Source organism: Bubalus kerabau, chromosome 1, assembly GCF_029407905.1.
Source record: "Bubalus kerabau isolate K-KA32 ecotype Philippines breed swamp buffalo chromosome 1, PCC_UOA_SB_1v2, whole genome shotgun sequence".
In the NCBI taxonomy this organism is placed as follows: Eukaryota; Metazoa; Chordata; class Mammalia; order Artiodactyla; family Bovidae; genus Bubalus; species Bubalus kerabau.
Genome location: NC_073624.1, coordinates 68,851,493 through 68,867,238, shown reverse-complemented (window position 1 = coordinate 68,867,238; position 15,746 = coordinate 68,851,493). Strand labels below are relative to the sequence as shown.

The following is a 15,746-nucleotide window of genomic DNA, read 5'->3' as shown; positions in this document are numbered from 1 at the left end:
AAAGAAGTTTCTATTTATTACTTTATGGATTTTCAAATCAAAAGATTTGATAGCTCATTGCTAGGAGTCATTTACGTTTTTAATCTGATATACTTATTAGTAAATTCTGATTGTTTGAAGGTTTTATTCACTAGCACCAGGTACTGATGGCCCCCCTCAAAGAAATCATGTGCATGCATGGATCAAATTGGACAGGGCTCAGAAATAATTATTTAAAAAATAGAGTTTTTACTTTTTTTCAAATTTATTTCATATATGCAATTGCTTTTGTTTTACAGCAGTTAATTACATTTTCAAATTAAGAGCACCCTCATTTTCACCCATGTTCTTATCTCCAACATCCACATTATAAGGTACTAAGCAGATATAACCCATTTTTTCCTCCATGGATTTAAAAATATATATACAGTGATAATATTCTTTTTAAACTTGTCTTTTTTCTCCAGATACCTTGTCTACTCATTCTTAAGTGTATGAAAGTCGGTGTGTGTGAGGATGTTTAGGAAAAAAAATTAATTTCCTTCAATTCCATTTCACATTTTAATATTGAATAAAAAATGAAATGTGGAGAGCGCATTCTTATAGGATTTAACATACTCTTTCTAACTACTTAAACCAGCATTTTGGAACTCAGATCTCTGTAACCAAGACTAGAAGTCACTGGAAGACTTTAAAATCATTTAACCACCACAACCAGATTCATGTATGGACATAAACCCAATGCATGAATTCTTTATATGCTTAATCTCAAAATTTAACTACCCAAATAAGTTTTTAAAGATAAACATTTAAAATTTGCCATTAAGGAAAATCTAATCTCCATCCTTAACTATGACTCTTCATTTCAACTAAAAATCTTCCAATATGTTGAAAAAAAATACTCCTAAGAAAGTTATGAACACTGAAATCTGAGATATGATTCTTGTTAAATATTCGTTTCTCTTTCTGAGGAATTAACCTCTGTTCCTTTCCACTCTTCATTTTTGCCACTTTTGATATTAACACTGGGACTTTGAGATGTCTTCAAGGGTTCAGTTTCTTGAGATTCCTTGGTATGTATACTCTTCTTCTTTTCCCTTGCAAGCAATCTGTAGTTGGCAGCATTACCGATGAGCAGCCACACGCTGGCTAGGACCACAATAGCTCCACAGGCCAAATACATGTATTTATATTGTCCAGTTTCATCCACCAATTTACCTAAAAGACAAAGAGTGGTTTTTAAGACAGCATTATAAATCAGCCATAAAATGGTAACAGTTTCAAATAAATTCATTCCACACTGTGTACCTATTTCTTATTTAATACTAAATGAGAGTTGAATAAAGAAAAAAATATTCTAGATTATGACTTCCACATATACATAGTAAAGGCATGTTAGAGGCACATACTACATTATATTACCAGTATATGAAATGCATTGAAAGTTGTTGCTTTCAACAAAAGTGTGCTACCAAGACAAACAAGGTATATATGTATATGTCTATATTTTCATAGATACATACATATGAGATACATTTTAAACCTACATATGTAGAAACATATATACATATTTACATATGTAAACATATATATGCATATATTTATAGCATATATAACAACAGACTGGTTCCAAATAGGAAAAGGAGTACGTCAAGGCTGTATATTGTCACCCTGTTTATTTAACTTCTATGCAGAGTACATCATGAGAAACGCTGGGCTGGAAGAAGCACAAGCTGGAATCAACATTGCCAGGAGAAATATCAATAACCTCAGATATGCAGATGACACCACCCTTATGGCAGAAAATGAAGAAAAACTAAAAAGCCTCTTGATGAAAGTGAAAGTGGAGAGTGAAAAAGTTGGCTTAAAGCTCAACATTCAGAAAACTAACATCATGGCATCCGGTCCCATCACTTCATGGCAAATAGATGGGGAAACAGTGGAAACAGTGTCAGACTTTATTTTTTTGGGCTCCAAAATCACTGCAGATGGTGACTGCAGCCATGAAATTAAAAGACGGTTACTCCTTGGAAGGAAAGTTATGACCAACCTAGGTAGCATATTCAAAAGCAGAGACATTACTTTGCCAGCAAAGGTCTGTCTAGTCAAGGCTATGGTTTTTCCAGTGATCATGTATGGATGTGAGAGTTGGACTGTGAAGAAAGCTGAGTGCTGAAGAATTGATGCTTTTGAACTGTGGTGTTGGAGAAGACTCTTGAGAGTCCCTTGGACTGCAAGAAGATCCAACCAGTCCATTCTGAAGGAGATCAGCCCTGGGATTTCTTTGGAAGGAATGATGCTAAAGCTGAAACTCCAGTACTTTGGTCACCTCATGTGAAGAGCTGACTCATTGGAAAAGACTCGGATGCTGGGAGGGATTGGGGGCAGGAGGAGAAGGGGACGACAGAGGATGAGATGGCTGGATGGCATCACTGACTCGATGTACGTGGGTCTGAGTGAACTCCGGGAGTTGGTGATGGACAGGGAGGCCTGGCGTGCTGCGATTCATGGGGTCTCAAAGAGTCGGACACGACTGAGTGACTGAGCTGAACTGAACTGATATTGAGATTGCTTCATCCTTTCCATATTTCCTATCTTTTCTATAAAGAGTATACATTATATTCTTTAGGGAAAGTCAAAAGGCTTTGATGAGATTCCTAATGGGTCATATTTACTAAATGACTTCTCTATGCCTAGCACTAGGCTAAACACTTTATTTGTAATTTTGCATTTAATCCTTAAAAAAATCACTCTGACATATTTCAACCATGATTACATAGCAAATGTGGCAGAAACTAGGATCTTACCAAAGTCTGTCTGCATCTCATATTAACTACTCTGTAAAATGGCTTCACCAAACCTCTTGGTTAAGTGTCATGTCACTTTTTGGACTAACCACAGTTTTTCACTTTATCTAAATCTAAATTATTAAGGCCAAACTAGTCAGGGAGAAAGTTTTTTCTCCATTTGATTATTGAGAATATTGAAAAACTAGCCTGGTACCAAATAATTGAAGGTTTATTGACTTTTAAACAAGCTACAGCTTATATTGTTTATATTAATTTTGCCTCATGCTTATGCAAGCATCTAATTCTTAATAATAGTTATTATTGGCAAAATTTTGTAGGCACAAACCCAAATTATTTTTCATATGCATATTCAGGTGATTCAGAAACAGACCTATTTGTTTAGTCGGAGTTTCCAACATTCTGACTAGAATTTAGTTCAGTTCAGTTCAGTTCAGTCGCTCAGTAGTATCCAACTCTTTGCGACTCCATGAACCACAGCATGCCAGTCCTCCCTGTCCATCACCAACTCCCAGAGCTTGCTCAAACTCATGTCCATCCAGTCAGTGATGCCATCCAACCATCTCATCCTCTGTCATCTTCTCCTCCTGCCTTTCAATCTTTCCCAGCATTAGTGTCTTTTCCAATGAGTCAGTTCTTCTCATCAGGTGACCAGAGTATTGGGGCTTTAGCGTCAGCATCAGTCCTTCCAATGACTATTCAGGACTGATTTCCTTTATGATGGATTGGTTGGCTCTCCTTGCAGTCCAAGGGACTCTCAAGAGTTTTCTCTAACACCATAGTTCAAAAGTTTCAATTCTTCGGTGCTCAGCTTTCTTTATGGTCCAATTCTCACAACCCATCTATGACTACTGGAAAAACCTTAGCTTTGACCATACAGACCTTTGTTGACAAAGTAATGTCTCTGCTATTAAATATACTGTCTAGGTTGGTCATAGCTTTTCTCCCAAAGACCAAGCATCTTTTAATTTCAAGCCTGTACTCGCCAACTGCAGTCATTTTGGAGCCCCCCCACCAAAAGTCTGTCACTGTTTCCATTGTTTCACCATCTATTTGCCATGAAGTGATGGAACTGGATGCCATGATTTTCATTTTTTGAAAGTTGAGTTTTAAGCCTGCTTTTTCACTCTCCTTTTTCATCAAGAGGGTATTCAGTTCCTCTTCACTTTCTGCTTTAGGGTGGAGTCATCTGCATATCTGAGGTTATTGATATTTCTCCCCGCAATCTTGATTCCAGCTTGTGCTTCCTCCAGCCCAGCCTTTCTCACGATGTACTCTGCATATAAGTTAAATAAGCAGGGTGACAATATACAGCCTTGATGTACTCCTTTTCCTATCTGGAACCAGTCTGTTGTTCCATGTCCAGTTCTAACTGTTGCTTCCTGACCTGCATATAGGTTCTCAAGAGGCAGGTCAAGTGGTCTGGTATCCCCATCTCTTTCAGAATTTTCCACAGTTGATTGTGGTCCACACAGTCAAAGGCTTTGGCATAGTCAATAAAGCAGAAATAGATGTTTTTCTGGAACTCTCTTGCTTTTTTGATGAACCAGCGGATGTTTGGCAATTTGATTTCTGGTTCCTCTGCCTTTTCTAAAACCAGCTTGAACATCTGGAAGTTCACAGTTCACATATTGCTGAAGCCTGGCTTGGAGAATTTTGAGCATTCCTTTACTAGCATGTGAGATGAGTGCAATTGTGCAGTAGTTTAAGCATTCTTTGGCATTGCCTTTCTCTGGGATTGGAGTGAAAACTGACCTTTTCCAATCCTGTGGCCACTGCTGAGTTTTCCAAATTTGCTGGCATATTGAGTGAAGCACTTTCACAGCATCATCTTTCAGGATTTGAAATAGGTCAACTGGGATTCCATTACCTCCACTAGCTTTGTTCATAGTGATGCTTCCTAAGGCCCACTTAACTTCACATTACAGGATGTCTGGCTCTAGGTGAGTGATCACACCATTGTGATTATCTGGGTCATGAAGATCTTTTTTGTACAGTTCTTCTGTGTATTCTTGCTACCTCTTCTTAATATCTTCTCCTTCTATTAGGTCCATACCATTTCTGTCCTTTATCGAGCCCATCTTTGCATGAAATGTTCCCTTGGTACCTCTAATTTTCTTGAAGAGATCGCTTGTCTTTCCCATTCTGTTGTTTTCCTCTATTTCTTTGCATTGATTGCTGAAGAAGGCTTTCTTTTCTCTCCTTGCTATTCTTTGGAACTCTGCATTCAGATGCTTTTATCTTTCCTTTTCTTTGCTTTTTGCTTCTCTTCTTTTCACAGCTATTTGTAAGGCCTCCCCAGACAGCCATTTTGCTTTTTTGCATTTCTTTTCCATGGGGATGGTCTTGATCCCTGTCTCCTGTACAATATCATGAACCTCCGTCCATAGTTCATCAGGCACTCTGTCTATCAGATCTAGTCCCTTAAATCTATTTCTCACTTCCACTGTAATCATAAGGGATTTGATTTAGGTCATACCTGAATGGTCTAATGGTTTTCCCCACTTTCTTCAATTTAAATCTGAATTTGTAAATCAGGAGTTCATGAGCTGAGACACAGTCAGCTCCTGGTCTTGTTTTTGCTGACTGTATAGAGCTTCTCCATCTTTGGCTGCAAGAATATAATCAATCTGATTTCGGTGTTGACCATCTGGTGATGTCCATGTGTAGAGTGTTCTCTTGTGTTGTTGGAAGAGGGTGTTTGCTATGACCAGTGTGTTCTCTTGGAAAAACTCTATTAGCCTTTGCCCTGCTTCATTCCGTACTACATGTAGGAAGAGTTTAAACACTGACTTTATATACATGAAAAAAATTCATGCTTGGCCTGGCAGTTATTGTGACAATTAGGGGCAGGCCAAGAGGTCTAAGTAAATACCTACATTTAGCATTAATTAAAACAATGCTATACAGTTATTACTAGAAAAGATAGGCCAACAAAAAGTATTTAATATTTATTACATGTAAGTCTACGACTAAACGAAGTCTTCACTTCAAACATTAATGTACACATGTGTTGTTACTCAGTCTCTTTACTTGATAATTTAGCACAGATACTTTTATAGTCATCTCTGACAGTATTTTAGATCTTTAAATCTAAAGATAAAGGTTACAAATATGGGATACAAGTATCTGATCAAGAAAATGACTTTGACTGAACTTCTCTTCGTTCTTGCATTCCTATTGATATATTCCGATCATTGATATTATAAATGTAATCCTTCCTTAAGCATGTAACAAGTTCTATATTAATATAACCATTATACTCCAATAGGAAAACAGATATTAACCTTTTGAGAGCATTACTTTAAAGTTTTGACTTATTTTTAAAAAACAAGAGAAATTTGTTTACCAATGATAAAGTGATATTTTATTTTTATATTTTTAACAATACAAGTTGATATAGGTAAAAATCTGCAAGTCATGCTAATTATCAGTCTAATTTAAATTCTCAAGATCATAATACCAGGCTATAAATGAAATTTTTGTCTAAAATAGACTAATTAGGAAATTTAAAATATATAATAAGGCTAAAATTAACACATCTACAGTCTTTTGGGGTATTTGTCTATTATTACAAACCACATTTACACTACAAAGAAAATCTCAGCTAATGGATATTAATTTTATGCTATTTTCTTTCTTTGATGATAAATATTCTTACCAGCAAGAGGAGGACCAAGGAGGACAGGACAACACTCCACAACTGTGACGAGTCCCACAGCACTGGAAAATCTTTGAGCACCAACAAGGTCCATGAGAGTTTCAAAGAGGACACTGCTAACACTGCCAAATCCAAGACCAAAAAATACAGCATACACCACCAGGCTTGTGTAGTCCTCAGCCAACGCACATAAGAGATGACAGATTCCAGTGAACATCACTGCGAAACTGAAGAAGTACTGAATTCGGGGTCGGATTAATTTGGAATTGGCAATAAGTCCTACAGAAGGTCTGGCAAACATATCAACAAAAGCCATAACAGAGAGCAAGAAAGCTGCAGAATACTCATCAATTCCTTTGTCTTTAGCATATGGAGCCAAGAATATAACAGGGGCGAAGAATCCCAGAAACATAATGACATTTCCAGATAAGTATATCAGAAATCCTCTATGCTTAAAAAGGGAGAAATCTAAATATTTATTAATTTCTTCCCATACTGATAACTTTTTTTGTCTTTTCTTCATACTGCAATCAGTTTCTCTTACGCCAACCTTATTTTTAGACTCAGTACTTGCTTTGGGTTCAACAGGTCTCATAAGGGACCCAGCCACACAGCAGTTCAATAGTAAACCTCCCAAAATCATGAAGCTTCCCTTCCAGCCATAAGTATTAAAGAGGTACTGATTGAAAGGAGCCAAAGTACTTAAGAAAACAGGACTTCCTGCCATTGCAAGGCCATTCGCTACAGGTCGTTTCTTATAGAAGTATTTGCCAATGATTGTTAAGGCAGGCTGCAGGTTGAAGGCTAGACCTAAACCTAAAAAGAACAAAACAAAAGGAAGAAAAAAACACATTATGCCACTCACATAAGAAATCACTTGTCAAAATGTACATTCAAGGGGAGATGGCAGAATGAAAAGGCAACAGCACACAGTAAATAAAAATTTTAAAAATTAAAAAAATTACATATTATCAATAAGATACCACATAAACAAAAAGGTTCTCATAATTAGACATCTGAGATGCAAGACTGTTTCATAGCCCTTTCCTTTTAAAACACAAAAATAAAACCAAGAACTTCTTCTAATGTTGCAACAATCAGAGAATAGGTTGAAATCGGAACACAGTTCATTAGTTCTTAGTCATAACCACTTAATTCCATAAATAAATTAATTTCTCTAATCTCTCTCTTTATATACCCATGCAGAGAATAGATATCTTCCTTAAGGTCGAGTGTATTTAAAACATGAATACTTTCTTTTCAGTACAGAATAGACTAAACAGATTAAAAAGGTTGTCGTTTGTAAATAATCTTAGATCTCCTGTAGGTATTTCTTTCAAAGCTATGCAAATAATAAAAAAGAGTAATAAATTCACGCCATTAATTTCATGTTCTTCATCCCTCACGTTACACATTTCATGACTACAGAGGTGAAGGTATATTAACTAAAAAACAATTTTAGCTGATTGTTTATATGGGTCAAAAGTTTCTGCTGTCTAGGGACACCCTGACAGTGCTGAGTTAGCTCATCAAGATACTATTTGGCAACAAAAATGAATGTTTGTTAAAATAGTAAATACAAGTGATTTATACAAACTACCTCTCTTTACCCTTTAGCCTAGACATGACTCTGTGTTATTTAGGATGTATAGAAGTAGGAATTCTTTGGCATTTACCAATTTATGCAAATCTGAGACAGTATTGCAAATTGGTTAAGTATTTAGATTCCAGGACACTGGGTTCTGATTAAGTATATCTGGCAAATACTTAATGCAAATCTCTAATACAAATATTTGTATTTAATATTTGTAATAGTATTCAGATTGATTATATTCTTTGAAGCCAAAGATGAAGAAGCTCTATACAGTCAGCAAAAACAAGATGAGTGGCTCAGATCATGAACTCCTTATTGGCAAATTCAGATTTAAATTGAAGAAAGTGGGAAAAACCACTAGACCATTCAGGTATGACTTAAATCAAATCCCTTATGATTATACAGTGGAAGTGAGAAATAGATTTAAGGGACTAGATCTGATAGACAGAGTGCCTGATGAACTATGGATGGAGGTTCTTGACACTGTACAGGAGACAGGGATCAAGACCATCCCCATGGAAAAGAATTGGAAAAAAGCAAAATGGCTGTCTGAGGAGGCCTTACAAATATCTGTGAAAAGAAGAGAAGCGAAAAGCAAAGGAGAAAAGGAAAGATATAAGCATCTGAATGCAGAGTTCCAAACAATAGCAAGAAGAGATAAGAAAGCCTTCTTCAGCGATCAATGCAAAGAAATAGAGGAAAACAACAGAATGGGAAAGACTGGAGAGCTCTTCAAGAAAGTTAGAGATACCAAGGGAACATTTCATGCAAAGATGGGCTCAATAATGGACAGAAATGGTACGGAACTAACAGAAGCGAAAGATATTAAGAAGAGGTGGCAAGAATACACAGAAGAACTGTACAAAAAAGATCTTCATGACCCAGATAATTATATGGGTGTAATAATAAATGGTGTGATCACTCACCTAGAGCCAGACATCCTGGAGTGTGAATTCAAGTGGGCCTTAGGAAGCATCTCTACGAACAAAGCTAATGGAGGTAATAGAATTCCAGTTCAGCTATTTCAAAACCTGAAAGCTGATGCTGTGAAAGTGGTACACTCAACATGTCAGCAAATTTGGAAAACTCAGCAGTGGCCACAGGACTGGAAAAGGTCAGTTTTCATTCCATCCCAAAGAAAGGCAATGCCAAAGAATGCTCAAAGTACCACACAATTGCACTCATCTCACATGCTAGTAAAGAAATGCTCAAAATTCTCCAAGCTAGGCTTCAGCAATACGTGAACCATGAACTTCCAGATGTCCAAGCTGGTTTTAGAAAAGGCAGAGGAACCAGAGATCAAATTGCCAACATCCATTGGATCATACAAAAAGCAAGAGAGTTCCAGAAAAACATCGATTTCTGCTTTATTGACTATGACAAAGCCTTTGACTGTGTGGACCACAATCAACTGTGGAAAATTCTGAAAGAGATGGGAATACCAGACCACCTGACCTGCCTCTTGAGAAACCTATATGCAGGTCAGGAAGCAACAGTTAGAACTGGACATGGAACAACAAACTGGTTCCAAATAGGAAAAGGAGTATGTCAAGACTGTATATTTAATTTACATGCAGAGTACATGATGAGAAATGCTGGGCTGGAAGAAGCACAACCTGGAATCAAGATTGCCGGGAGATATATCAATAACCTCAAATATGCAGATGACACCACCCTTATAGCAGAAAGTGAAGAGGAACTAAAAAGCCTCTTGATGAAAGTGAAAGAGGAGTGAAAAGGTTGGCTTAAAACTCCGCATTCAGAAAACGAAGATCACGGCATCTGTTCCCATCACTTCATGGGAAATAGATGGGGAAACAGTGGAAACAGTGTCAGACTTTTTTTGGGGGGGCTCCAAAATCACTGCAGATGGTGACTGCAGCCATGAAATTAAAAGACACTTACTCCTTGGAAGGAAAGTTATGACCAACCTAGATAGCATATTGAAAAGCAGAGACATTACTTTGCCAACAAAGGTCCATCTAGTCCAGGCTATGGTTTTTCCAGTAGTCGTGTATGGATGTTAGAGTTGGACTGTGAAGAAAGCTGAGCGCCAAAGAATTGATGCTTTTGAACTGTGGTGTTGGAGAAGACTCTTGAGAGTCCCTTGGACTGCAAGGAGATCCAACCAGTCCATCCTAAAGGAGAGCAGTCCTAGGTGTTCATTGGAAGGACTGATGTTGAAGCTGAAGCTCCAAAACTTTGGCCACCTGATGCAAACAGCTGACTCATTTGAAAAGACCCTGATGCTGGGAAAGATTGAGGGCAGGTAGAGAAGGGGATGACAGAGGATGAGATGATTGGATGGCATTACCGCCTCAATGGACATGAGTTTCAGTAGACTCTGGGAGTTGATGATGGACAGGGAGGCCTGGCATGCTGTGGTTCATGGGGTCACAAAAAGTCAGACACAGCTGAGCAACTGAATTGAACTGAACTGAAGAGTGTTCCAAAAAACTGATATGAAGGAACCAGTAATCAGCTTTGATGAATGACAGGGCAGTATGCTCTCTGATTCTACCTTAGCCATACTTGTGAGATATGCAGAATGAGTGTAATTATCAATAGATCCAACGTCTAAGTAATGAAACTATTGTCAGCAGCTGGTAAGAGGAAGGACTCAAATTCCCAGGAATTGTGCTTTGAGGTTCACATTTCTTTACCTATGCCATCTTCCTCCCTGTGCCCCTATTCTGTCACCTGGAATTTTGCTTTCACATGTTAATGCAAGTTTTCCTTAGGAGTTTGTGGTCATCTATTTCCTACCTGGCATGGTAAAAGGAGCATGGCACTTGAAATGAAAATATCTAAGTCTCCCTCAACTACTTACTTATGTGTACTACTGGGCAAAACACTTAGAGTTCTTAAATTCCAGTTTTTTCAACAAGGACATAAAAGGGTTTTGCTAAAATCAAGTGAGGTCTACAGCTCCAAGATGATGTATAATGTTGTTGTGATGATGATTATTATATGCTAGTATTTATTTAAAAAGTGACAAAATGCTGGATACTCTGTAAAGTATCATATATTCATTTTTTAAAACAAATGAATGAATATATAGTTCATTGAATATATGGTTCATGAATATATAGTTTATTTTTACAAATGAATATATGGTTCCTCCTACATATTTCCTTTTCCTCCAAAGGAAAGAGCTATCATTTTTCCATTTTAAAGACAAAGAGATGGAGGCATAAGGAGGGGTATTTATCCACGATCACACAGCTAATATGTGCTGAGTTAGGTTTAAAAGCTAGACCTGAATGATTTCAAATACCAACAAGTATTGGCTGATAATGACTTAAGGTAAATCTCTTATGGTTATATTTAATGGTTGACTAGAAGCACCAGAGCCTTTGAGACTCAAATAAATTGAACTGAAGTTAGAATAACATAAAATACAATTGATATTTATGATACAGTAACATCAAAACCATCTTTTTCCTAATACATGACTTTGTGGGCCCAGCCTGAATTCTATGGCCAAATGAAATATGGCTGACCCTTGAACAATGTGGGGTTTAAGGCTCACTCTCTACACAGCTGAAAATCTATGTATCATTTATAGCCAGCTTGCCTTAGGATTCAACCAATCATGGACTGAGTAGTAGAGTAGACCCCTGCAGTTCAAATCCATGTTGTTCAAGGTCAGCTGTACCTAGTATTTCTTCACAAAGAAACGGTATTCTCTCCACCATGACAATTCTTAGATATAAGAAGATTCTCATTTAGAATGTCAAAGATGTTTTACAAAGTCAAAAAAGAAGAGTTGTCCATAGGTTGTAAAGAGTAGATTTTAACATCACTATTACTGTAGGCTTTAATACATCTAATTTTTCAATCAGATGATGCACTAATCCAAGGTCAGACTGACTTAAAGTCATAAAAAATATATTTACCTTTCTATCTGTAATCAAAAGGAAATAATTAAATTTCTTTATATATTGAAGTCTAATTTTTCTAAAACTTTGAATGTAAATTTGTGTAATGCAATTTGCTGTTGAAGCTAATAAAGATCATATTTTCCAAATGTGCGTATTCAGGTAGCTAGAGTCTACAGACATGCTTAGGAAACAACTATAACCAAATGACAGGAACTCACTTTAAAATATTTGTGTTTAGTGACAAATGTGTCTTTCAAATTTTAAAATAGAATCCTTTAGTAAGAAAAGGTAGGGAGGCTCATGCAGAGCTCTATCACTAATTAGAACACAGGCAACAATTCTATGTTAAAGCTAAATCAAAGAATCCAGGAAACATCTTTTTTGACGTCATTTTTAACCTATTATGAGTGATCAGTCAGACACTAATAGTAATAAGTAATGAAAGCATTTTTTTTTAAATGAAGCTATTTATATGCCAGAAGAGTCTGTGTCCACAATATCACTTTCACGGCCTGAAGATTAAATGTTGAAACAGTAAAAACAAACCAAAGAAGTTTTCTTTTTGACATTTATATTATAGCCATAACATGTCTGATAACTTGCTTTTTCCATTTCTTGAAATTAGTTTGATTGGTCAGCCTATAGCCAGGAGTTTAACATACCAGATGACAATACTTTAAAGTATATAGCATCTGATATTAAAAAAAAAATCAAAGAAAATAAGAATGTTCTATTGCTCATGCTTCTGACAGAACTTTGCAAACAGTAGAAGTGTTAAGAAAAAATAAGCTGAAAGCAAATTTTCACTTACCGCAAATTAATCCCATTGTGAAGTAAAGCTCTACTACGTTGGTACTATAAGAGGCCGAGACCATACCCAAACAGCATAACAAACCTCCTACCATCACCACTGGCCGGCTACCATATTTATTCACCAAAACGCTACTTATAGGACCTGAGGTAGAGAAGAAGTTAAGAAATATTCAGTTGCTGGGTTATTTATTTATTTTTAACATTTGTTAATTTTGAAAGTTGAGAAAACACATTTTAACAATCAAAGAAAAGTATTAGTTCATATGAAACAACACGAAAACTTTTCAATACTTTCCAATCCATTTGACTGGTTGTCTTTACCCATGTATCTACAAGCACATAAAATAATAAATTAGAATTGATTAATATCAAGTTTGCTAGGACCATAATAATTCAACTTCTGACAGAAAAGCTTTTTAATGAGACATAGCTAAACTTGTTGTTGTTGTTAATCTCTAAGTCATATCTGACTCTTTTGCATCCCCCATAGACTGCAGCATACCAGGCTCCACTGTCCATGGGATTTCCCAAGCAAGAACGTTGGAGGGAAGTGCCATTTCCTTCTCCAGGAGATTTTCCTGACCCAGGGGTCAAACCCGTGTCTCCTGTATTGGCAGGCAAATTCTTTAATGCTGAGCCACTGGGGAAGCCCTAAATATCTTAATAAATGGAGATAAATTTATTTATTAAAAATTTAAGGGTTATATAAATAATCTATCTCTTAGAATTTTACTTTCTGGAATAATGTGTGTTTAGGCACACAGATATATGCCTTTAACTGAAGCTGACTTGTTTTTATTATACCCCACTGTGACTTTTTAATACCATATTTTTTATTTTAAGACCCCAACTCTTTACATATCTCATTATATTAGAAATGAGGATTCTTATACTGACAGTCTCTTAACAATCCCTGTTCATCAGGGGCCACCAAGGGTAGTAATGTTGCTTCCATGCCTTAGGTATGTTTGAATTCATTTCAGTTTGGCCACTCAGTCATGTCTGACTCTTTGCGACCCCATGGACTGCAGCATCCCAAGCTTCCCTGTCTATCACCAACTCCTGGAGCTTACTCAAACTCATGGCCATCGAGTCGGTGATGCCATCCAACCATCTTATCCTCTGTCATCCCCTTCTCTCAACTTCAATCTTTCCCAGCATCAGGGTCTTTTCAAATGAGTCAATTCTTCTCATCAGGTGGCCAAAGTATTGGAGTTTCAGCTTCAACATCAGTCCTTCCAATGAATATTCAGGACTGATTTCCTTTATGATTGACTGGTTTGATCTCCTTGCATTCCCAGGACTCTCAAGAGTCTTCTCCAACAGCACAGTTCAAAAGCATCAATTCTTCAGCACTCAGCTTTCTTTACGGTCCAAATCTCACATTCATACATGACTACTGGAAAAACCATAACTTTGACTAGACAAACCTTTGTTGACAAAGTAATGTCTCTGCTTTTTTAATATACTATCTAGGTTGGTCATAGCTTTTCTTCCAAGGAGTAAATATCTTTTCATTTCATGGCTGCACTCACCATCTGCAGTGATTTTGGAGCCCCAAAACATGAAGTCTGACACTGTTTCCATTGTTTCCCCATCTATTTGCCATGAAGTGATGGGACCAGATGCCATGATCTTAGTTTTCTGAATGTTGAGCTTTAAGCCAACTTTTTCACTCACTTCTTTCACTTTCATTGAGAGGCTCTTTAGTTCCTCTTTGCTGTCTGCCGTAAGGGTGGTGTCATCTGCATATTTGAGGTTATTGATATATCTCCCAGCAATCTTGTTTCCAGCTTGTGCTTCATCCAGCCTGGCATTTTGCATGATATACTCTGCAGGATGACAACATATAGCCTTGATATACTCCTTTCCCAATTTGGAACCAGTCTGTTGTTCCATATCCAGTTCTAACTGTTGCTTCTTAACCTGCATAGATTTCTCAGGAGGCAGGTAATATGGTCTGGTATCATCATCTCTTGAATTTTCCACAGTTTGTTGTGATCTATACAGTCAAAGGCTTTGGCATAGTCAGTAAAGCAGAAGTAGATGTTTTTCTGGAATTCTCTTTCTGTTTTGATGATCCAACGGATGTTGGCAATCTGATCTCTGGTTCCTCTGTCTTTTCTAAATCCAGATTGAATATCTGGAAGTTCACGGTTCATGTACTGTTGAAGCCTGGCTTGGAGAATTTTGAGCATTACTTTGCTAGCGTGTGAGATGAGTGCAACTGTGCTGTAGTTTGAGCATTCTTTGGCATTGCCTTTCTTTGGGATTGGAATGAAAACTGACTTTTTCCAGTCCTATGGCCACTGCTGAGTTTTCCAAATTTGTTGGCATATAGATTTCAGCACTTTATTTTTAATTTAATTTTATTTTTTAACTTAACAATAATGTATTGGTTTTGCCATATATCAAAATGAATCCGGGATTTGAAATAGCTCGACTGGAATTATTAGGTTATATTTCTGTGGCTTGGTTAGACAATGACGATTCCCCACATTTCAACCAGACCATGTGAAAAAGTAATATGAATCCTGATTGTTGTCTGAAAAAGCTTCTGTTGATACTTTCTGGTAACGTCCAGTCCAGGTTCAATGCACGATACTGGATGCTTGGGGCTGGTGCACTGGGACGACCCAGAGGGATGGCATGGGCAGGGAGGAGGGAGGAGGGTTCAGGATGGGGAACACGTGTATACCTGTGGCAGATTCATGTTGATTTATGGCAAAACCAATACAATATTGTAAAGTTAAAAAATAAAATAAAATGTTAAAAAAAAAAAACTTTTAGAATGGGTGCAGCAGTTTAGATGGAACAGCCAGAGAAAATGGAGGCTCTCTCTATTAAGACAGGCACCTCACAAAAAAAGAACAATCTTAGTGTGGAAAACAGGCACATTGAACACTCTGACTGAAAAATCAGTTTTGAAGAGCTAGATACTGAATAGGATGATGTTTTAGGAGTGCCTTATGCAATGTGTTTTATGTACATTTTCTGATGTATGTGTA

General features: G+C 37.0%; 1 protein-coding gene across 2 annotated transcripts in view; it reads right to left on the bottom strand.

Moving 5' to 3' along the window:
* Window positions 1-224: 224 nt before the first annotated feature.
* SLC16A7 (solute carrier family 16 member 7) overlaps window positions 225-15,746 on the bottom strand; it is a 197,932-nt gene continuing 182,410 nt past the window's right edge. For both annotated transcript variants that reach the window (XM_055579085.1, XM_055579075.1), the window contains exons 4-6: window positions 12,737-12,880; window positions 6,448-7,263; window positions 225-1,197 (exon numbers count right to left, since the gene is read on the bottom strand). In XM_055579085.1, coding sequence (XP_055435060.1) covers window positions 926-1,197; window positions 6,448-7,263; window positions 12,737-12,880 — 1,232 coding nt within the window. In that variant the 3' untranslated portion in view covers window positions 225-925. The remainder of the gene's footprint in view (window positions 1,198-6,447; window positions 7,264-12,736; window positions 12,881-15,746) is intronic.